At 38.5% G+C, this 25391-nt stretch overlaps 1 protein-coding gene across 1 annotated transcript; it reads left to right on the top strand.

Moving 5' to 3' along the window:
• Positions 1-6234: 6234 nt before the first annotated feature.
• On the top strand, positions 6235-24774 carry LOC145139911 (pollen receptor-like kinase 4). The gene is made up of 4 exons (XM_079073575.1): positions 6235-6396; positions 9314-9469; positions 22349-23609; positions 23911-24774. The coding sequence occupies exons 1-4, from the start codon at positions 6235-6237 to the stop codon at positions 24579-24581; spliced, it is 2250 nt and encodes a 749-aa protein (XP_078929701.1). The 3' UTR covers positions 24582-24774.
• The last annotated feature ends 617 nt before the right edge of the window (positions 24775-25391 follow it).

Below are 25391 nucleotides of genomic sequence, written 5' to 3'. Positions count from 1 at the left end.
TTTCAGGCCAATTTGCAATGGTGGAAATGTCACATTCGGCAACAATGTGAATGGGATAATCCGACGCTATGGTGTTCTTACTACGGGAAACTTCTCTATTCAAAAGGTTGCTTATGTAGAAAGCCTTAAACACAATCTCATCAGTGTTGGCCAACTATGTAAGGCAGGCCATCGTGTTGAATTTGATGATCAATTTTGCTACGTAATGACAAGTGATAGGAACACATGTCTGATCAAGTCCAGATCCGAAGGTACTATGTATCCTCTGGACGTATCTTTGATCATAGGCAAACCGCAGTTGTGCTTCCTATCCAAAGCAGTATCCGAAGTCAGCTGGCTATGGCACCGCAAGCTAGCTCATCTCAATTTCAGATACATCAACAATTTGGTCACCAGAGAACTAGTCAGAGGTCTCCCAATTCTCAAGTTCAGCAATGATACTCTCTATCCTGCATGTGAATGTGGAAAGCAATCCAAAGCAAGTCACCCCATGGTGATTGACTCCTCAATTTCTGAACCACTGGAACTCTTTCACATTGATCTCTGCGGTCCATCCACCGTAGCCAGTCTTCATCACAAGAAATACATACTGGTTATAGTAGATGACTTCACATGCTTCACATGGGTTTTTTTTCTCAGACTTAAGTCAGAAACACCGCAGATTTTCATCAATTTCATCAAGGAGATAGAACTCCAAATCAAACTGCCAGTTCGACGCATCCGAAGTGATAATGGAACCGAATTTACTAATCATCTTCTAAATAGTTTCTTGGTTTCAAAGGGCATTACTCACAACTTCTTTGCTCCCTACACACCGCAACAAAATGGGGTAGTAGAGCGAAGGAATCGCACTCTAGTAGAAGCTGCCAGATCCATGCTCAACTTCGCACACCTTCCTTTCTACTTCTAGGCCGAAGCAGTGGCCACTGCATGTTTTGTGCAGAATCGAAGTATTATATGCAACCGACTCAGCAAAACGCCTTATGAGGGCCTTAACAACCGCAAGCCAAATGTCTGCTTCTTTCACATCTTTGGGTGTAGATGTTTTGTGATCAACAACATAGATCATCTTAACAAGTTTGCACCAAAGTCTGATGAAGGCATCTTCCTTGGCTATTCCACAAACAAACTTGCTTACAGAGTTCTCATTAGACGTATAAGGCTAATCATCGAAAGCTTCGATGTGAAGTTTGATGACTATCACATCCGCAACACTGCTCCATCAAAAGAAACCACATCAATCCTAGAAAGTGACATTCCTGCCTCTTCGGGTCCATTAAATCTAGTTGAAGTCAACTATGACGATCTCTTCGACCCGGTCGAAACCGCCAAGTTATCCGAAGTTCTTGTGTCTCAAGAAGCTCATCATCAACATGCTGATGTATCAGGGCCATCTTCATCCGAAGTAGCATCTCTCAATACTTCCACCTCGCCGGTTGAGGGGGAAAGCTCTACTCTGGATCAAATAAGAACCATCGAGGTTCCAGTACCTGATGCAGCTCAAGTTCCCATCCGCAGAGAATCATTACCATCAAACGTTTCTTCCGACTCGGATGATGAAAACATAGAGCACATTGACACAAGAACAGACTCAAGAGTTATCACTCTCCCATCCGCAATCCAGGGGGAACCTTCTCAAGCTCAAGAGCATCCTCCATCAGTAATCCAGGGGGAACATCTTTCAACTGCTTAAGAAAATTCAAATCCCACCGTCACAGTCCAAGATGACTCCGCAGGCTGTTCTCAAATCCAGGGGGAACTACCATCTCCAACCACAGAGTTTTCGGATATTGAAGACATTCCCTCCACCGCAGCTGCTGATCATCTGCAACCCCGTCTACATGTATGGACGAAGGACCACCCACCAGGTCAAATCATTGGCAACCCATCCGCAGGTATCCAGACTCGATCTTCCAAGGATTTGTCTGATCACTGTCACTACGCAGCATTTATGTCCTCGGTCGAGCCCCGAACGATTAAAGAAGCATTACTAGAACCAGACTGGATATCCGCAATGCAAGAAGAGCTAGAAGAATTCAAAAGAAACAAAGTATTGCAACTCGTTCCGAAGCCGCGAGGTCACACCATTGTTGGTACTAGATGGGTGTTCAAAAATAAGTTGGATGAATCTGGTGCGGTTGTCAGAAACAAGGCAAGGCTAGTTGCCAAAGGATATAGTCAACTTGAAGGTATTGACTATGATGAAACATATGCTCCGGTAGCACGTATGGAAGCCATCCGAATCTTCTTAGCATACGCAGCTCACAAGAACATCAAAGTACATCAAATGGATGTAAAAAATGCCTTTCTCAATGGGGAACTAAAAGAGGAGGTTTATCTTCAGCAACCTCCAGGATTTGAGAGTCATGAATTCCCAGACCACTGCTACGAGCTTGAAAAAGCAGTCTACGGTCTAAAGCAAGCCCCAAAGCGTGGTACGAAACCCTTTCTGAATTTCATGTCTCTTCCGGATACAAAAGAGGTGTGATTGATCCCACTTTATTTAGAAAAGAAAATGGTAATCACCTTATGCTTGTACAAATATATGTGGATGATATCATCTTCGGATCAACTGATCAAGGAATGGTGAATAAATTTGCTAAGCTCATGACCAACAAGTTCCAAATGAGCATGAATAGTGAGATTAACTTCTTTCTAGGACTTCAAGTGAAACAAGTTCCACAAGGAATATTCATTCATCAGGAGAAATATACCACTGAACTGTTAAAGAAATATTCAATGGACAACTGTTCTTTGGCTAAGGTCCCCATGACCTTCGGATATAAGATCTCTGCTGATCCCTCTGGTGAATCAGTGGATCACAAGACTTATAGAGGTATCATTGGCTCTTTGATGTACCTCACCGCAAGCTGACCAGATATTGTCTTTGCAACTGGTGTATGCGCAAGGTATCAGGCTGACCCAAAAGTGTCACACATGACCGCAGCCAAACAGATTCTAAGATACCTGAAAGGAAGTAAGACTCTTGGTTTATGGTACCCCGCAGGCAATGACTTCAGCCTACAAGCGTTCACAGATGCGGATCACGCTGGATGCAGACTAGATCGAAAAAGCACCTCCGGTGGATGTCAATTTCTGGGAGGAAGACTAGTCAGCTGGTCATCAAGAAAAGAAAGTTGTGTGTCACTGTCTACCGCAGAAGCTGAATATGTGGCCGCAGCCAGCTGTTGTTCACAAGTCTTATGGATGAAAACACAACTTATGGACTACGGATACAGAATGCTGCGGATACCAATTTACTGTGACTCTGAAAGTGCTATAGCTATTTCTCACAATCCAATTCAGCACTCCAAGACAAAGCATATTGAACTATGGTATCACTTCATCAAAGACCACATACTGAAAGGTAATATTGAACTGATTTTTGTCCATACTCATGAAGAGATTGCTGATGTGTTCACAAAGGCACTTGACTCCACAAAACTCAACAGCTTCTTACAAATGTTAGGAATGATGAATCCGGACCCACAATTCTTCCTGAATTGATAGGTACCGCAGATCATTATTAGTCTCTGTTGCAGTCCTAACTGAAGTTACTTATGAAAGATTGTTTTGGTATATTCTGTGTACCGCAGCTTATGTACCGCAACCATATATCATATTTACCCTTCACTGGTCCTTATTGTTTGTTGTTACTAACTTCTTGTTCTAGTTCAGTTCTTCTACCGCAGGCATCCAATGATCCATCCGCAATGACGTTTCATTCTGCAATCACATTGACAGTTCTCTCAACTGTTTCATTAATTCTCGAATCATGGTGTGCTATTTAATGATTCTTCATTAAATAAGAAAAACATTAAATAAAAACATTCCTTGAGAAACTGTCCCATTTCCTTTTTTTGAATAAAACCTTGTGTCAGACCTATTTTAGGTATGATGACAAAAAGATCATTTTCCCATAAACAAATCTTTTTAAATTACCCAACACATCTAATCCGTTACAACTTCCCTTTTACACAACGGATTAAGTCCTCCCTCACCACACGTTCATCAGACGTGATGAGTGGACGACTAACACTTCATTAATTGCAAACCTCTTTTTGGTTAATTTCAAATTAACTTAAACCCCTTCATAATCTGTGGATGAGATTTCACCTTCCAAATCATAGAAAAACCCCCAAACGTTTTTACCCTATTTACCTTCACCCAGGGTAAAATCAATTACCACTCAAATCCACTCCTATAAAACCCTTTCTTCTTCCCCAAGAACAGTTTACGCTCTCTGAACTTTGAACTTTCTCTCCATTTTTCTTGAACTCTGTTTCTGCACACTCCTTCTCAAACTCAACAATGGTGAAATCAAGCATCTCGAAGAAAGTCTCCGAGGTTTCTAGCTCTGCAAACCCAACTGGGTCTGATTCTGCAACTAGGAATCAAATGCCTACGATTGCTTCAAGCAATTTTAGGGCTGTGTTCGAGGAGCATTCCTCCTACAATGCTCCGATCAAGCTCATGATCAAGTTCTTGAACAATCATCCTCTGTTTAGTCCCTTCGATGCATTCACAGACGTTGCTCCTCTCTCAACACTGTTCAAATGTGCTTTTTCTGCTTACAGACCTCTCGAAAACCCCGAAGAGGTGTATCTGAATCTTGTAAACGATTATTTGGTCATTCTGAACAAAGAAAAGTTTCTCAACGCCATTAACCTACTGGTTCATCCTTCAACCAAAGTTTTCACTCCAAGTATGGCATACATCCTCTCTACCCTCTGCCAGATGGGTTACCAGAAAAAGATCAAAGGTATCGGCGAGTTCAAGAAGAATCAACTGCCTGCGGTGTGGCAATTCGTTTGTCACTTTGTCATCCACAGTCTATCAGGCCGAACCGGAGGCACATACAATATGGGTCTTAAACTTTTGGAACTGGTTTGGAGCATCTTCACAGGCCACGACGTTAACTACGGTCAGATCTTGTGGGATGACTTCCTGCAGTACATTCCCAAAGAGAGCCCAAGAGAAAATCCCACCGAACTCACATTTGCAAGGTTCTGGTCCTTGTGCATCTTAGACCTTCATGCGGATGCAGGACTTAGCATGGGAAACGACACCAACCTCTTCATCACCAAGGATCTCAAAAGGTATAATCCCTCCAAAGATCAATCCAACTTCGGACCTATTAGACGATTACCAATCCATATTCTGTCCTCACTTGGACTTGAAACCCCTGATGTAACGGACCATATAGAGGCTACGGAAGGTATTAGCCCATACCTTTCTACCCCGCCTCTACAAGCCACATCCGCACTCACCATCCCTAGTAGTACCGCAGTCCCATCATCCACCACTCTCTCTTCTCAAAGACGGAAACAATTAGCCTCTGTCCATCAAGGCCCCCGCAATGTCTCCAAGAAACAAAGAACCCCAAAGAAAGATGCTACTAAACCAACTGAACCCTCAAAGAAACGAAAAATCCCACTAAGTGTGCCCTCAGATGACGAATCAACTGAGAGTGATTCTGATGAGGATACACTACCCATCTCCATCCTTAAGAAAAGGAAAACCGATCCCACTGGCCAAATGCGTGACCGGACAGATACCACAACCTCTCAAAAGGCTCCGGTAGTCCTTGGAGTGGCCGCAGACCCATTCAACACCACAATCCTCTTCCACTCAGACACAGAAAGTGTGTCTGTTTCACCACACCGTAGAGATTCACCCCCAGTTCACTCCCAAAGGGATGGAACTGGTTCTCGCCCTAAGATCTCCAGGGCTTCCCGATCACACTTCTTTTCTCCTGAGGAGTTGAACTCCATCCTATTGTCCGTAACTCAAACACTGCAAACACCTTCCCAACCGTAGGGCAATTCTTCCGCCCTTGCCAGAACTGAGCCGAGGCCAGACCTGACCACGGGTCAAGGAGACCGAGGAAGCTCAGGAAATCCTACTCTGCTTACATCTGCTACAGGTGGTTTAGGCACGGTGAGCACCAATGTGCAAGGATCCGTGAACCCGAGGGACACCCCGGTGCGTTACCAAGGATTTGACGGTGATGAATCGAATGATTCATGGTTGCACTACACTCCGATGTCTGAGTCCGATATCAAGAAGTATGTCGCTTTCCGTAGGGCATTTCAATCTAGAAAGGATCATCAAATCAAGCAACTGCATCAAAAACAACAAGAAATACAAACTGTAGCCAAGTATTGGGCGGACTTCATCAACAATGCTCATACCGTAGCCACCATCCTGAAGGTATAAGACTGGATGACTGAAATGGCTGAAACAATTCGCAAGGCCCAGTCCACTCATGATACTGCAGGTGCCTCCAAAGTCCCTCCAACTCCAACTCCAACTGCTCGAGAATCACAAGAGGGAACCGCAATCGAAGTTAGCTCAGCTCCCACCCTCGGCTTCGATGACATCGATCTTGATGAGGTAAATCAACCTTCTCCTTCTGACGATGACTTAATGATTTTTGATGAAGATGAAGAATCTAGTGGCTCTCACCACTCAACCTCCAAGCCCAAATCAAAGAATAAGAAGAAGAAGAAGAAGAAGAAGAACACGGTGACACGAAAAGAATTCCCCAGTCTTCAAGACAAGGTCGATCAGATCCTTGCTGCGGTAAAGCCCACTCAACCGCAACCAGAAGACGTTCCTGGACTGTAGTCGTTGATCGAAAGAATTGAACGACTGGAAACCCGTGAAAGGTTGGCTGCTGAGTGCATCTCTCTAAAGGTTGAAATGGGGATTCGATCTCTAGACATAAGTCGCCAAGCTGACCACAAGCAATTCATGGCTGTTGCGGAGCGCCTCATCTCTGAGGTATCCGCAATCAAGAAAGACTTACAAACAACCATTGCGGACTAGTCAACTCAATCTCAAAAGCTGATAGCTGAGACTTACATTGCATATGAGTCCACTATCTCAGTTCTTCAAGCTACCATCAACAGACTTCAACGCTCCTTATCATCAAACTTTCATGGTCCATAGATTCTTCAGCCGACAAAGGAAATACATCGCCTACTCTTCAACCCTACCATCCCCAACAATCAGCAACTGGCTGATGTTCTGAAAGCACAGTTCCAGGAAGTATTTGCCAAAGTCGATGGTCTCAGACAATGGCTTGAGGATGCTCCGGTGTTGCATTCCTCAAGAGGGGGAAGTGATGATGAAGACCATCACTCCAACAGCATTTCGCACCATCAAAGCCCCCCCCCCCCCATCATAAATGACAAAATTCCCTCACCGGAACCATCTCTTCACTCAAGTCCAAGCCATCATACTCCACCGCAACATCAGTCTCCACCGCAGAAGGAAATCACTCAAAACCCTCCCTCTCCTAAGCGACCAGAGACTCCTCCCCACTTCAAAAATCTTGCCTCAAACATGTCATCCGAACACTCTGATGACTCCCACGCAACCGAACAGAAAAAGAAAGATTGGAAAGCAGCCAAGTTTGCGGAGCTCATCTGGAGAGAAAACGGATTCGACATCATAATGGATGAATCCTTAGTGAATTCCTGGATCAATCCCCACCACAGACTACTTGATGATGACTACAAACCCTACCTTACCTATGCCGAACCCCCTTCTGATGGCTATTGGGATGTTCCAATCTCTCCCAATGCTAGATACTTTACTGTATTTGAGCCATTTGACCGCAATCTGCCCGACCACAAGAGACTGCCTATGGAATTCGAAAGACTGAATCAGTTATATGCCAAACATGTGTCTTCCATAGAGAAAATATGGTCTAACGATAGACCATCCGCAGTCAAGAATTACAAGCCCCGGAAGTTCATAAAAGCTGACTTCATCCAATACACTCTCACAAGAAGGGAACATGACTATGTCCGCACCCAAGCTGACTTCCCATGCATGAACCCTGAAGAAGTCTTCCTCATAGCAAAGGTGTTCCAGAACAAGTCGGAGAAGCATCCAAAGATGAAGATAGAACCTGAGAGGGAAAGTATTTTCTTGAAGGAAACTGTCTGTGACTTCGCAAAAATCGATGCAGACATTCACCCTGCCCTAGCCAAGAAATTTGATCTCCCGCCACTTGACCCCGCACCAATGATCACTGAAGGATTTCAAGAAAGATCCCTAGGTGCAACAAACTTCCCAGATCTTGGAGTCATCTTCAAACGAAAACTCAATGATACTAAGTACTTCATTCCGATGACTGCCATGAATCGCCTCACAAGAAAACAGATTGAAGTTTGTCGAACTACAGTTCAAAAGTCTAAACACACAACTGTTGAAGTCAAGTTCGAAATTCTTAGAAGGATCACCTGGTTAGAAAACATCAGGAAGTTTTGGTGGATATTAATCAAGTTTCTAAAACTTGATAACTGAAGGAAAGTTAAAGAGGTCACTTAGGGGGAAATTGTTGAATCATGAAAAGTGACCCTCTTGAACTTCAGCCACCGCAGCCATCAAGCATCCGCAGTCAAGAACCTCACCCGAAGTCATCATCAACCGCAGTCTAAATCAGTTACTAGATTACTTTACTTTATCTTCTTAAATTCTAATACTCTCTATTTTCCAGTATGCTTTGCATGGCTACTCTTAGAGACGTGATCTAATGCAACTTTTGAGACTCTATAAATAGAGCTCACTCTTAATTATTCAATACAACTTCTGAATCTATCAATTCAATCTCTCTTCTCTATCTTATTACGCATCCTAAATCTCTTCTTTCTCCCGAAGCTCTTTAGATTATAACTGAATATTATCTATCTTCGGAGCAAGTCACTTGTGACTTAATCACTAAGTTTGATCTCACTTACTAACTTGGTTTGAATGCATTCCTCGTTATGAATCAACTTATGTGTATACTTGATATAACAATTGCTGTCATTTACATTTCCTTACCTTTCCGCAACTAACTCTCTAACTATCTAACTCTAACTTATTTATATTATTGTTGAGCTTTTAGATCCTTCGAGATAAACTATTCTGCAACTATACTTGTTCTAACAATTGTTCAAGTGTGTCTCAAGTTTTTCTCTCAACACAAGCTAATTTGCATGTTATTCACACCTTGTTTGTGATCCTCGGTATCCCAGTCACAAACTTGAAGGGCATAATCGAGATTCAACATGCCATTGAAAAGTTCAATGAATCTCAAAAGATCTAGGAATTTCATTTAAAACCTAATTCATTTAAAATTTCGTTTTCATGGTGGAATTGGTAAATCGTCATTTACCTACCTTCAAATAATTTTCAATTGGATTACGGAATCCCTCTTCCGAATTGTGAATTATTTTGTTGGGTCCTAGCCTTAATATTTCATTTGGGTGTTATATTAAGGATGTAATCAAATAACTTGAATTTTCTCCCCTTATAGATTTCAAGTTCAGACATTTATGGTCTTCCACATTCCTTTGGAAAAATCTTTCCTTCTGAAGATTATCTTCCACGTGTTAATCAAGGTGAAAGATCATTCCCTTCTTCATGCATTGGTGGAACTGGAGATCATACTTCTCTTCGTCCACCTCCTCCAGTAATTCTCCCTGACCCACGTTTTCGTCGAATTGAAAAGTTCAAGGTCACTCAAGCCCTATTGGCATGCAAACATCGAGATGGAAAGTCTGTATGTGCACACGTCCTGAAGATGAAGTTGCACATTGACATGCTGGGAATGTTGGGTGTCGTTTTCCCAAGGAATCTGGCTGTTGACTTGGTTCTTCAATCACTTCCTGAGTCGTATAGTAAGTTCGTTAAAGACTACTATATGACAGACCACGACGTTACCCTTATTGATCTGACATATTTGTTAATTGCTGCTGAGGCAGCAATGCTTTGGCGCACTGGTCAAGCAAATTTGATTGAAAGATCTACCTTCTAAATTTCCATGGACATAGGAAATGAAAATGTTGATAGTCCAGAAATGATTTCTTCTCCTAAGGGAGAGAAATTGGCCAAGGTCAAAAAGTTTGACCGTAAGAGAAAGGCCAGTTATGATATAGTTCCACGTGTCATTCCTAAAGAGTCCATCTGTTTCTACTTCCAGTTGAAGGGACATTGGAAGCGGAGCTGCCCTGACTACCTGAAAGATCTAAGAGATGGTAAAGTCAAAATGTAGGACTCTACTTCAGGTAAGTTCATTATCTAACTCTATTAAGTTCCTATTTATAGATTCTTATTACATGATGTGTTGATCATATTTTGATGTTTTGTAGGATCGAAGAAAAAGGAAGGAAGCTTAAAAGAAAAATAAGTTGCATATGATCGTGAATAAATGGATTTCGGTCGCGTGGTTCAATGATCAGTTTTTGGAGCTGTTGCTTAGGAGTTATGATAGATTGCTTAGGAATTTAAAGAAATATAGTTTTCATATTTATTTACATTGTAAGGACACGTTTTCCGCACTTTATCAATAAAATGAATTGTTTGTTTTATCTTCTTGTTTCCTTGCATTGACATTTATGAAAATTGGTGTTTATATTTCTATTAATAGAAATGTTGAAAATGGAATTGATTCTTAGTTATATCGCTTGTGGAAGTGTCATAATTTACCAAATAAGGAAGGATTCTCATCACCCAAGTTTCAATTGGACAGAAACTTGGAATCTTGCAATTCAAATTGTGTGATGCATGAGAATCTTGATCTTTGGTAAATTGAGACTAATTCCTTGTTCACATGTATATTTGAGTCAAGTGAAGGACTAAAGGATCTAGTACACATTGATGTGCACTGGTCAGATCCACCACAAAGAACGATAAGACTATTTGTCATGATTTACTAAAGGTTTAGTGAATATGCTTATGCTTATATGATTAAGTATAATTCTAATACTTTGAAAAAATTTCAAAGCATAGCAGAATGAATAAGAAGAATCAATTAGGCAGAAAGATAAAAGTTTTTCCAATCTGAAAGGAAAGGAGAATACTTTGGTATCGTGTTTTATGATCATCTTAATGGTTATTGAACCATATCACAATTGATCCTCTAAGGACACCTTAGTGCATTTATATGACTAATAAGAGGAATCAGGAGTTGTTGAAATGGTTAAATCAAGAAGGTGAGTCATACTTTGTTCCAAAATCGAGTTTAGAGTTATACTCTTAGTTACTTCAAGTTGTACCTTGAGTAATGTATTCTAAATAGGTTTATAACACCTCATGAAATATGGAGTAGAAATGTTATCCTACTCTTGCACATTTGAAATTGGTAGCTGTAATTTTTGGATAAAACAAAGACCAACTAAGACCAATTGTAGGAAGTGTTTTCTTAATAAGAATCCGCACTAACTCTTGAATATTTGAATCTTATATGTCAAGAGGTCAGTGGGAGTCTTGATAATCTTGAAAATTTTTAGGAACTAATCAAGGATAAACCTTTTAGTTACCAGTAGCACACGACTTGAGGTTTGTGACCTATCGTGTTGACATATTCTTGTTTCTGTACCCATTCCAGTTAAGTTGACTATGCATATGAGTTCTATGAGTTCTTATTTGATTGCATACGGCAAAACACATTGATTTGTGAAGGTACATTGTTTAGTGTGAGTGAGTTGCTCCATAACCTGGAAGCACTGGTAGGCCCTTGTGCTACCGGATGGCAAGAAATTGAGATTAAGCAAGTTCAGTCCATATGAGTTTGAATTTGTCATAAACCTTATCTTATGCTAGTGGTTGGAAATGACAAGTCCACATGGATAGGAACACATACACCATAAAATCTAAGTGGCAAGAGGTTTCTCTCTACTTCATGAAAATGATTATGAGAAAAACGCTTTCACTAGTAGATTTTTAAAGGATTGATAAATATCATTAGAGTTAGAAGTTGTGAAAATTGTGTTCTTAAATTCGAGTATGATTACGGCATCCCTTTTCATAGATCGAATTGTGAGAAATGGAAAAAGGTTTGAACATTCGGGACTTGTTGCTATAAGTTCAGAAAGGTTTAGACACACACATAAGCTATTTAATGAATGGTGTATGATCTTGAGAAGCCTAGATAAATACTTATTGAAGCATCTCGTATCAGAAATATGAACTTTGGTAAGAAAGTCAATAGGTATTGATTTCTAAAAGTCCAGCTGATTTCTGGATACATGTCAAAGCTAGTGGGAGCATAATCGTTATCCTAGTAAGAATATAATTATTATGATAGTGGGAGCATAATCATTATGATGAGTGTTGCAAGTTAGCAATGCTATTTATAGGAAACAAAGTTTTCAATTTGCAGAGTTTGAAATTTGTTTCGCTATAGAAAGGGAGAGGGTACTATTACTTCATTTCTAATCTAAAAGTTTAGATTGAAGTATTAATCAAACTTAGTCATGAGCATATATGAATATCGGGTTGAAATGTTTCAACATTGGAAATTCTATATATGAAAATATTATAGCAGGAGACTGGTCAAGTATCATATCTCTATGCAAGACATTGTGGATCGAATCCCATATGCTTTAGGTATAGAATCAATTGCACATGCTATAATATTCACTCGTTCTGATTTTCCAAATGCCCGGGGCATTAAGAGGGAAAATGAATAGAACTTGATATGACTAAAGTTGTTAACAACTGTCAAGGACAATATGAGGCTCGTTAAAGATTGGTTGCTTGTGGACAGTTGGAAGTATAGTAATAAATGGACCGTATTGATGTAATTCTGAATAGATAGGATTCTATTAAGAATAGATGTCAAATGGCAATATGGAAATGTTTCCATTATGGGAGTTGGATATTTAGAGTCTATATATAAGTTAGAAACTTTTATGCAAGAAGGATGTTCAAAGGAATGTACTTTGAATATGAGACTTCACTTCCATGGATTATTTTTAACAAATCTCCAATGGAATGCTTTGTAATATCGTTGGCAAAGTCTATGTGAATTTGGTGCCTTGACATTACAAAAGGATTATTGCGTGAAAGTTTAGACTCTAACACATTATAGAAGTAGAAATAATTTGGTATTCTTATACTTGTAATAAGGATTTAGAATTGTGAAATGAGTATAATTGAAAATGTATCCAATTGATCCATTTCACAAAGGAAGGACCATAGATAAACATGATGTGCATGCTAAGAGCATGGCATGACGGATGTTTTAATCTAAGTATTTAGTTGATTGTTTGAAACATTATACAATGAATAAGGTCTAACTAATATGGTGATTAAATAATAAGTGTTTTATTTATATTCACAAGTTTTGAGACCATATTGAATTAGGTTATTCTTGTTTCACTTCGCATGTTTTGCTTCCCGAATAATAGGATTATTCAAACATCCACAGTGTATCATACCTTGGAAGTAAGTAGTGAATTAAGATTGTCATGAATTCGACTGTAGATTGTCTAAGTGCTTAGACATAGCAAATGTTTGTTGCAGTGTTCATGAGTACTCCTGAAATAGGATTTGAGTATTGGATTAAACCCTTGCTCACTTGAATCACTTCATGGATTCTATCACGAGTGATGTGAGACGATAATATCTTATATTCTTGAAACGGAGACATATAGTTGTTGTTTACGAGTCGGATGTGCATTGATAATACGTAAACGCATCAGTAACTTGATGTTATAAAACGTATTGTTGTGTATGATTTGATGAGTAAATAGTACAAGCATATGAGACAAAGTTTATCCATTCCTTTTAACCTAAATGGGTTAAAAGCAATATATGTGGGCCCCTCGATGATTTAGTGACGAATCCCTAAGCGCTTGGCCAAGCCTGGATTGATTTGATTTGTTCAATTAGTCAGTCGTCATAAATCGGAAATCGGGAAACAACTATTGGACATAGATTGATTATAATCCATGTCTCATATCCATACGATATCTTGTAGAATGGAGGAATATTTGATCCCTTATCTAAGGAAACGTCACTGACTAGGTCAGAGTTCGACAGCGGCTTTTGGTAGCTAAAATTTGCTAGTCAATTTTTGAAGTTATACTTGAAACTATAGTTATTAGACTTATCCAAGTGGGAGACTGTTGTATTGGGTGTCTAAGCCCATAACTATAATTGGTATGTACTTGAATTGATAGTAGCAATGTCCTTTTGGGTTGCCTTCAAACCTGACAATTGAATAGGATAACTGTTAGAGAGAGAGAGGAATGATTTATTAATTTATTACGTGGTTAATAAATTAATTTGAAATCAAGATAAATGATTTATTAATGTATTATGGATATAATATATTAATTAGAAATCATATTGTTTAATTAATATTTAATCAGAAATTAATTTGGAATTAATTTTGGGATTAAAGGAATTAATTGAAACTGCAGGAACTAAAGGTGAAGATGATCAAAAGTAGAATTGAGCATTCTAGGATCTCCCTTAGAGGTGGGGAACGAAATCTAGAGTGTCCTAGGGTTTCCTTGGGCTCTAAGGGTGCCTTGGAAGCCTTAGGGAGGAAGTTAAGGGATTAGGGTTATCTAAGATACATCTGCCTTATCCTAAACCTTCCTTATCACCTATATAAACCCTTATAGGGTTGGATTTCGTCCCATGCACTCCAAGAAAGGCTTAGAGCCGAATTTTACACTTCCCTTCTCTCTCCATAGTAATCCTTGGTTGTTAGGTTTGTTTGTGAGCCATTAGAGGCGCGACACATGTGGCGCTTGCTACCAAAGTTCAAGATCTTCAAGGATTTGATTGTTATTACAATATAACAATCAAGGTATGTATCCTAACCCAAATTATATGTTAATTTCGAAAATTACATGTTCCTCCTAGGGTTTCTAGTTTTTGTGTTCAATGCTTGTATGTCTAATAGTGAAAACATAGATCCTCAAATTAGGGTTGCATGCACACATAGGATTGTTTGCTATGTATTAAACCCTTTAGTAGGAGTAGGGGGTGAAGTAGTCCCCGGTACCGGTCGACAGGACTGAAGGGGTAGGCCAACACCCTGATATGCTAGGCGAGTTACCGATCGACAGGAACGAAAGGGTAGGCCAGCACCCTGATATGCTAGGCAAGCTACCGGTTGAAAGAGACCGAAGGGGTAGCTAGTACCCGGTTATGTATGTGTTATGTATGGTAAGCGGTATGATGGGGGAACTCACTAAGCTTTATGCTTACGGTTTTCAGGTCCTTCTTCCTCGAAGGGAAAGGAGCCGTCTCGGTAGCAGCGCATCACACCACTATTGTCCGCACTATGATGTTCTTGGGATTGTACTCTGACATTGTTATTATTTGATGATATGGTTTTTGAGACACGTGAACTATGGTTTTAAGAAATACATTACTTGATGATGTTCTTTTACTACTTATTTTATAAATCGTTATATTAAAAATGAAAATTTTGGTCATGATTTTTGGGTTGTTACAGAGGTAGTACTCAAGACTACGGAGTTGATTCAGCAGGTGCGCGACAGGCTGCGAGTTACGCAGAGCCGTCAGAAAATCTATGCTGACCAGCGCCGATCGGATCTCAAGTTTCAAGTGGGGGATTTCGTCTTGCTGAAAGTGTCACCATGGAAGGGTGTCATTAGGTTTCGGAAGAGGGGCAAGCTAGGGCCCCGATATATTGGACCATTCATGGTTACTGCCCGGGTGGGCAAGGTGGCTTATCGCTTGGATCTGCCGAACGAGCTTGGACAGATACACAACACCTTCCACATGTCTCAGCTTCGGAAGTGTGTCACAGACGAGGCCACAGTTGTTTCTCTGGACGACATTCAGGTGGATGAGAGCCTGAACTACATTAATAGGCCCGTTGCTGTTCTGGATAGGAAGACTAAGGTCCTTCGCAATAAGGAATTGAAGTTAGTGAAGGTGCAATGGGAGCACCGAAGAGGCTCCGAATGGACATGGGAGCCGAAAGATGAGATGCGGGACCACTACCCAGATTTTTTCGCATCAGGAAACTTCGATTTTGATGAAGTCTAGTTCAAGTGGGGGAGATTTGTAACGCTTGTTTCAGGTATCATTTATTTTTCAAGATTTTTAGGGTTTTGGACTGGAACTCGACGAGTTGGGGAGCTCCAACTCGTCGAGTAGAGATCGTTTTGGACGCGGGACTTAGGGTCCACTCGACGAGTAGACGCTGTAAAGGCAAACCCTAATTTCCAGGGGTTTGTACCCTATTTAAAGAACTTATGGCTCATTTGTGGCCTCCCTCATCGTCCTTACTGTCCAGAGAGAAACCCTAGCCATGCTTTAGTGTTTTCTTGAGTGTGTGTGAGCTTTGGAGAGTGAATCTTGTGCTCTTTGAAAGGAAACTTGAAGATTGAAGAGATTGAAGTGAGGAGAAGGCTATAGATCCAACATCTACCATGAGGTAAAAAGTCTTTACCTTAATCTCTTGTTTCTTAGATCTCCTCCCATGGTAGTTTAGTGCATTTTTAGCCTATTTTGGAACCGTTTTCGGAGTTGAGCATGATTTGAAGTTGTGACTTCAGATCTGGACACCTTAGGCCTCTTTGGGCCTAAAGATTCAACCTTTATCAAGCTATGGCCATCCTCCATGCCCTAAACCTTGTATGAGACTTAACTTTAGTGTTTTAGCCTCATGAGGCCTTGCATGCACGTAAAGTTTGCAACTTTACCTGGTATTTTAGTCCTAAGGTACTGGATCTGTAGTTTGGGGCTTTGGATTCGACTGGAAGGACTGAACATGTTAAGATAAGGGAAAAATCGATGAGTTGACCTGGCAACTCGATGAGTTGGATCGGGTTTTCCCGTTTTCGGTATGCACAGTGAACTCGACAAGTTGAGAAGATAACTCAGCGAGTTGGTTAGGGTCCCCCCCCCCAGTTTTTCGAACACTGAAGGAACTCAACGAGTTGGGTCAACATTGACTGTTGACCTTGACTTTGACCATGGTTGACCAAGTTTGACTTTGAGGGTATGATTGGTATTTCGGGATTTTGACAAGTCAGTCACCTGATGGTTGTAGGCGGTTGAGTTGGAGCTACGCGTTAGGACTTATTCTATCTTATCAGTTCAACATTCTTGAGAGGTGAGTCTTCTCACCATACCAATGGGTCTAAGATACCAAGGTCGGCCCATTTATGATATGTGGATTTTTTATTGATTATGCATTATGTTAGAATGACATTTGCATGGAAGACCCCAGGGGTACCTGTGACAGTAGATTAAGACCATGTGGGGGTTCCCATGACATTTGGTATAAGACCTTGGAGGGTTTCCATGGCAACCTAGTATGTTACATGTTTAACTTGTATGATATTTCTTGGTTAGTGAAGACCATGTGGGGGTTCCCATGGCAGGTAGCTAAGACCACGTGGGGGTTCCAGTGGTAGTTAGTAAAGACCATGCGGGGGTTCCCATGGAAAATATCTAAGACCACGTGGGGTTTCCAGTGGCATTCAGTGTAAGACCTTGGAGGTTTTCTATGGCATCCTTCTATGATTGTATGCATGGCTTATGTGGTTTATGTAGCTTATATAGCTAATATAGATTATGTGATTATGTGGATTGTGTGGGGTATGCTCTGGGGAATTCACTAAGCATTAGCTTACAGTTTGTTGATTTGTTTCAGGTACTTCTGAGCCTAAGGGCTAGGGCAAGGCTTGATGGCGCGACGTGCACTCTCCGACATTTTATTTGGGACACTCTGATATTTTGAATAACACATTTGATGTTATGGGTTTTGAAAACAATTGTTATTGAGATTACATATTTTATGGGAATGTTTTGATTAATTAAAAATGAAAATTTTATTGGGAAAATTGGGGTGTTACAAACTTACATGGTTAAAACAATTAAATAAATGATTAGAAAAATGAATAATACCTCGGAACCATCGGGCGTTACAGTTCTAGACACATCTTCCGTAAGTAGATCAATCAGTATAACGACTTGGAATCACTGATAAATCTTGTTTATAGGTTCATAATAACGATAATGAACTTAAACATAAGTCATGCTTAAAGTATGGTAATCATAACTCACTTACAAGGGGGTTTAGTGAGGAACCGGGCTCTGCACCTGCAGAATGTCTTAGCCTAAAGCTCTTCTCCTCGGGGCTTTCTGGCGCACCCGACTTCGTTACTAACACCTACGAGGTGCTAGAGAAAAGGTCTTGGGACCTTGGGGGGTTTAGGAGAGAATAGAGTTGGAAGGTGTGAAGAATGGAGTGATTTTCGGCTTTATTTATAGGTTGTCCAGGTGCCTCTCACGTCGTGAGACATGCCTCTCACATCGTGAGTCTTGCATAGGCACCAAGGTTTCGCCTGGTGCTGACACGTGGCACAAGACGCAGGTAAAACAACCAATTTTAAAAAATTTATAACTTTCGCATACGAGCTCCGTTTTTGACGTTATTTATATCCACGTATAGGTATTGACAAGATGTACGACTTTCCTTTTGACCCCATTGGCTAATTCTTGACCGATTTTAAATTTAACAGTCTGAGAAGATTACATTGTTAACGACCGTGTAAAATTCATAACTTCTACATATGGACTCCGTTTTCGACTGTCTTTTTATCGTTGAACTCCTATTAATGAGATATTCAATTCTCATTTAGATCATTTTGGCTAAAATTTGAACAATCTAAAATTTGATTTCTGAGCTGTATACTGCTACGCTGAAACTTCGAAAAATTCATAACTTCCTCTTATGAAGTCAGATTTGGACGTTCTCTATATGTACACTCTCGGTTTAACGAATACTATGACTTTAGTTTAGATTGCTAAGGCTAAAAAGTAATTTATCAAAAATTCACTTTTCACTTTTTACGTTAATGCCTTAAGCTGTTTTCATCGAATCTAGAAGCTTCAATTCTCAAATCTTCTCCCAAATGATGTCTAGAAGGGTAAAGTTTCCAACTTTACCCTTAAAAACCACCACAATGAACCCAAACCCGAATCCTTGACTTAATAGAGTGGGGCTTAACCCATCAAGCCCTTAAACTCTCAAAACATAGTCCCAAAACACAGATCTTGCACCCCAAGGCTGGAATATCACGTAAAGTTTCCAACTTTACGTTCATGCATGTAAGAAAGGAACCTTAGGACCCAAAATGGCTTAATAAACTTAATGCATGGATGGGACTTAGGACCTAGCAAAGCTTGCAACTTTATGCCAAGAGAGGTCATGAAAGGGTTAGATCTAACATAATAACCCCTGGAACCCTTAACCTTTTGGACAACTCAACCATTAGGGGTGAGCAAAACCGAACCCGGAAACCGAAAAACTGACAAAAATCGACGAAACTGAAGCATAAACCGACGGTTTGGGTTTGTATTATTTAGAAACTGAAAAATTCGGTTCGGTTTGGGTTTTAGGAATGTGCAAAACCGAGAGAAACCAAACCGAACCGATCTTTATAAAAATATGAATTCTGCGATTTATATATGTATATATAGGTTTTCCTTTACTTGTAAACACAAACAGATGGCTGGTGTGTTGGCTAAGGAGGCGGACATATAATGTAAAAGACTGGGGTTCGATCCTTTCTATTGACGTGTGGTGCTTTTATTTTGTTTACCCCTTTGTTTCTTCTATTTGTTATAGCAAAACTTTATCCCACATCGACACAAGATGAAACATTCTTCCTATTCTCCTCTTATATAAAGCAATACAAACTACCAAATCCCACAAGTGAAATTTCGAACGGGTTTTGGGTTTAAAACTGAAACCGAGTTTGAAAAAACCGAAAAACCGGGAAACCGACCCATCGGTTTGGGTTTAGGGTTCGGTTTTAAATATTTGAAAACCGATACCATCGGTTTTGGGTTCGGTTTTGGGTCAAAACCGACCCAAACCGACCCATGCTCAACCCTATCAACCATACACCCAAAAATCAAGCTAAAACATCCAACAAAGAGATCTAGAAGATAACAACACAAGGTATCGACTTTATACCTCAAAAGAACTGCAACAAATGGAGAGTTTCTGGATCCAAAGCCTTCCTTCCAAACTAAGCTCCTTCAATCTTCAAACTCCTTCCAAAGAATACCAAAAACCAACTCTCCAAGCACACCACAAGCTCACACACTCAACCTTGGAGGATAACACACAAAATTAGGGTTTTCTGGACAAGGAGGCTGGTAAAGAGGCCAGCCAAGAGATTTAAGGTCTTTAAATAGGGTGCAAAACCCTAAAATTGGGGTTTTCTTCACAGCCGCCAACTCGCCGAGTTGGGACACCCCGACTCGTCGAGTTGGACCAAAAATGTCCCCGGCCAACAACCCCCCTCGACACGATGAGTTGGAGCTTCCAACTCGTCGAGTCCCCACAAAAAATACAATAAATTAGGGAATTTAGCTAATACCATATCCAAGCGTTACAAACGACGGTTACAACAACAAAGGGTTTTAACCCTAATCTTCAAATCACCATTAAAGCACATTGTAGTCTCTCTTTACTCAACCTCTGTAAACACTGCAAGTTATAGTGGATTGTTTTTTAGCTTCCTCCGCCAGTGGTTTTTCCCGTTTTGGGTTTTCCACGTAAATCCATGTGTCTCTTTTATTTACTGCGTCGTTATTCTTGTTGGTGGTTGTTTACGTTTGATATCTTAATTCTATTCCATTTGAACTGATATTATTCTTAGTTATTCAGATTCTTGACGTGTTTTTCCCTTCACGTTTAAACAAAGCCCATAATCTTACTCTAAATCATTAGAGAACACTAAATCAATAGTCAAGCATGAATTTTATTTTGAAAAAATTTAGAATTTTGTAAGCAGTTTGTGATTCTAAAAAAATATAGATTTGACTTAAGGTATTTCGCAAAAGTAAAAACACAAAAACGTTTACTTTAAAAAAGGAATAATCTTGATCAGCTTTGCATATTATTAGGTGATATTTTGTTATAAAATTAAAAAAAAAAATGCATGATTAGTTTGTGGTATTCTATAAAAGTTTTATTTTGAAACAAATAGAAACAACAAAAGATGGGCATCAACAAGACAATGATGTGGAGGGGGCTGACCTTGGTTTGTTCAACATTTCTATGAAGTCAAAATATTCAATGTAGAGTTGGCTAAAAAAGATACTATTTTATGTATAAATAAAACATATTATATTTATGGGTACTACAAGACAATAATGTTGACAATTCTTAGAAACCGAAATTATTCCACAAGAATGTTAGAAGGTTTTTAACTTTTAAGCCGTTGGCATGAACGAATTCTCTTATAAATTATTTGATTTTATTTATAGAAATATTTATTTCTGACTCGAGTCTTTAACTATTTTCACACTTGAGAACAATAACTAAATTGTATCACATCATGAACATATATGACATTTTATTTTTAAATGTGCATACAAAATATAACATGAAAATTATGTATATGCTCTTTATCGACAATGTATTCCCATAATACTATTAGCTTATTTTGTAATATTGAAAGGGGTTATATTTAAAATTATGATTTTAGCTCAATTTAAGTCTCATCCAAGATATAATTAAAATTATGATTAGATTTGTTGTTTAAAAAAAATATATATATTAACCATACACTAAAAAAATATTAAGTTTATTTCTTATGTTTTGATAATAAATAACATATCTTCTATTATGTTATTTTATTATAACATATTAGTTATAATGTACTATAGTTATTTATTTTTTATTTTTTCTATAAAGCCCGTCAAGATAAAATGATTAATTTTAAACCCATATTAAACATTTTAAATATCATATTCAATGTGAACTCAATTTAAAGCTGCAATATTTTTTATTTTATTTTTTGGAATTTTGTGTATTTTAAAATGTTATTTTATTTGTTATGTATATCATAATTTATGTGTAACATGAAAGTTGACGTTTTGACGTAATATGAATACCATAACATCAAATTTTGTAAGGTATTACGTATTAACAAAAATTGTGTTTTTACCTGACGACGACCGAGCTATCGGGGAAGATTTGATTATATTTTTCATTTTTATAATTCTGGGTCTGATAAGAGGTTGAGTGTGACTCGGTACGGTTAATATCACATTTAAAAGCATATGGTCCTGACTCCTATTAAATGCCTATTACTCTATCAGATTTAAGATTAAATCTTATCAGGTCAGATTTTGGTTTAATTAAATTTGACTTGATCAACAACTATCAAACAATACGTAGTTGAAGATGCTCTCACTTATAAAAATAAAATCCGAATACAAATCCGATCATTACATGTAATTTTATATCCTAAAAATTCTAGACTTGTTATTTTATATCTTTTAAACATTCTTATAGAAAACTATTTCATGTATAAAATTACACATTCACCTGTCAACAATCAATCATACACTTCCATCCATACATTTAGGAACCAAATGTCATACATCCTTTAGTCTTAGGATTCTCAAATTGAACAATTCCAATAAAAATAAAATATGAATATAATTTTCTCGATTTCCTCTTCAAACAATGAACAATCTACAACTCATAAGCATCCCCATGGAATATTTTTCTTACATCTTGCTATTAGTACACAATTATTTTTAGCTCATTTTCAATATCACATCAATGAAAACCAGATCCAAAATCATGGGTTTTTCAAAGCTTTTCATGTTACCCTTTTTTGCATCCATTATGCTACACAATTATATTGTCATTCATGCCCTTGAAAATGCCGATATTGTCATAGGTTTCACTGAAGATGAAAGAAATGCTCTTTTGGCACTCAAAGATGGTTTTCGTAGCACTTTTCTTGATGACCAATGGCAAAGCTTCGATTGTCTTGATCATTGGTATGGAGTCAATTGTAGTAACAATAGAGTCGTTGGTGTAACCCTAGAGAATCTTGACATCTATGGCGAAATCAAGCTTGATGCTTTCTTCAACCTCACTTCGTTATCAGTTTTAAGCTTCAAGAACAATTCATTATCTGGTGAACTAATGGATTTTTCAAGAAACATAGGTCTCACATACCTTGACTTGTCTAACAACCATTTTAATGGCTTCATTTCACCTTCACTTGTCGATCTGGTTCTTCTACAGTCATTGAATCTTCAAGATAATAGGTTGTCTGGTGCGATTCCATGGTTTGATCAATCAAGTTTGAAAGAACTTAATCTCTCAAACAACAATCTCTCAGGGCCAATACCAGATACGAAAAAACTACAATCGTTTAACTCATCTTCATACGATCATAACTTATTTTTATGTGGACCACCTTCTTCTACACCTTGTAGCTTCACATCACCGGCGACTAATAATTCCGGTAAGCCGGAGAAGTCTGGAATTGTCGTGATTCTGATTATCGTGAATATTCTAGGGTTGTTGGTTCTTCTTTTTCTGTTGCTATTGTTCTACAAAAAGAACAAACAACTTAATCGGAAGATCATGGAGAAGAAGGAGAAGGATGAGGAAAAGGCGGTGGAGGAAGTGGAAGTGGAGACATCAAGTAAGATGATGGATCGCCATGAAAATGGGGGGAAGGAAGATGAAGGGAAGCTTGAATTCGTTGATGGGGTGGCGGAGTTCGAGCTTGGGGATCTGATGAAAGCATCGGCGGAGAGTTTGGGAAAAGGGAACTTCGGGAACACATATCGAGCTCGATTGGAAGATGGTCGGAATGTGATTGTGAAGAGGCTGAGGGATTTGAAGCCATTAAGCAACGATGAATTCATGAAGATGATGAAAGGGATTGCAGCTCAGAAACACCCGAATTTGACGCCAATTCTTGCTTATTATTTCTCCAAAAACGAGAAGTTGTTGGTGCAGAAATTCATAACCAACGGGAATCTTTTCAATCGTATCCATGGTAACTTTTTTACTCCATTTTTTTTAGGATAAAATTGGTATATTTATATTACTTTTAATTAGGATATAAAAAGGTATAATAAATTAATTACTACAAAAGCAAGTACAAAAATTCATCGGTTTCAAATAAGCTATGAATATTAAAATAAAAATTAAAAATTAAATATCTTTAACTCCTAACATTTTTCATATTGTTATTGCTAAATCGATAAAATATAAAAATTTATGTATTTTGCACTTTTAAATATGTATGTGAAAACATTAAGAAAAAAATTAATCGAGTTTGATTTTTCTTAATATAGGAGGAAGAGGGACGAGTGATCGAATTCCATTCCGATGGAGTGCAAGGTTAGCCGTCGCACGAGGAGTAGCTCGAGCCTTGGAATACTTACACATGAACCCTAATTCCCAATCCCAAACCCTAGTTCCTCATGGTAATCTCAAATCATCCAATGTTCTCATCGATGAGAACAACATGGTTCTAGTTTCCGACTACGGTTTCACCTCAATCATCTCAAATACAATAGCCAATCAACGGATGTTTGCCTTCAAATCGCCGGAATTCCTAACCTCCAAACGGATCTCAAAGAAATCCGACGTATGGAGCTACGGGAGCCTAGTAATGGAGCTTCTAACAGGGAGACTTAGTGTCCAATCGGCTCCACAAGACGAGAACGCCGTGGATCTCTGCAACTGGGTTCACCGTGCTGTTCGTGAAGAATGGACAGCTGAGATCTTTGATCTGGAAATCATGGGGCAAAGAAGTGCGACTCATGGAATGTTGAAATTGTTGCAATTAGCTGTTCGTTGTTGTGATAAATCGCCGGAAAAGCGGCCGGAGATGAGCGAGGTAGTAAGAGAAGTCGAGAGCATTAAGATCCCTAATGCTGATTCGGAAAGTGAAGAAGATTTGTCTGGTGATGGTGATCGTTCGTTGACAGATGATTCCATGTCTGCAACCCCATCAAGATGATCACGATCTCCATCTCAAATAATTTACTGTGACTTGTAAGGATTCATATGGATCTATGGTACACAGTTGTTTGAATTTGGAGAGTTATTTATTTGGTTAATGTATGTAGTTATAGATGTTGATAATAATTCGCTATGTAGTTTTGTGAATTCTATCAACTTTCACATGTCAATTTAAATAAGTTGAAAAGTAACTGTGGTTGTTAATAATGGGTTAATTTGCACACAATAACAAGATACTTTGCAATTGCTACAAATATTAACTTATAATAGTGATGTATTTGCTATTTGTTACCAATATAGACATTATATTTTATTTGTTATGTATTGTTATTATGGTAAATTACCGTGAGTATGATGTTATTATGAGTGAAGAATTGTAAGTATGTTGCTATTATGTGTATTGGAGTATCCATAATTAAATATAACAGGGTCCATCATATATAAAAATTGATTTCTTGATTAGCTTTCAAGTGGAAGATTGTTGATTTACGAACTATAAGGTTATCTTGGTTTTTTCATATTTTACAGAATTTTTATATTAGAGTATTAATATTTTAATACTATATACAATTAAAATCATAAAATTCATGATTAAAATGATAATTCATAGTTGATATATATATATATATATATATATATATATATATATATATATATATATATATATATATATATATATATATATATATATATATATATATATACACACGGTATATGTTAAAAATATATATTTTAACAGAGAGCTAAATGTCATAACTCATAGCATACTAACATGATAATTGATAACATATATTTTAGATAACTAAGT

Source organism: Lactuca virosa, chromosome 9 (assembly GCF_052849685.1).
Source record: "Lactuca virosa cultivar CGN04683 chromosome 9, Lactuca_virosa_CGN04683_v6, whole genome shotgun sequence".
Taxonomy (NCBI): Eukaryota; Viridiplantae; Streptophyta; class Magnoliopsida; order Asterales; family Asteraceae; genus Lactuca; species Lactuca virosa.
The sequence above is the reverse complement of the archived record's forward strand: the minus strand, read 5'-3'. Positions and strand labels throughout refer to the sequence as shown.

Coding starts and splice junctions, on each gene's coding strand:
- LOC145139911 (XM_079073575.1), top strand. CDS start 6,235: ATGGCTGAAACAATTCGCAAGGCCCAGTCCACTCATGATACTGCAGGT. Junction 9,470..22,348: donor CTCTTCGTCCACCTCCTCCA/GTAATTCTCCCT, acceptor AATTATTTTTAG/CTCATTTTCAATATCACATC. Junction 23,610..23,910: donor TCTTTTCAATCGTATCCATG/GTAACTTTTTTA, acceptor TTCTTAATATAG/GAGGAAGAGGGACGAGTGAT.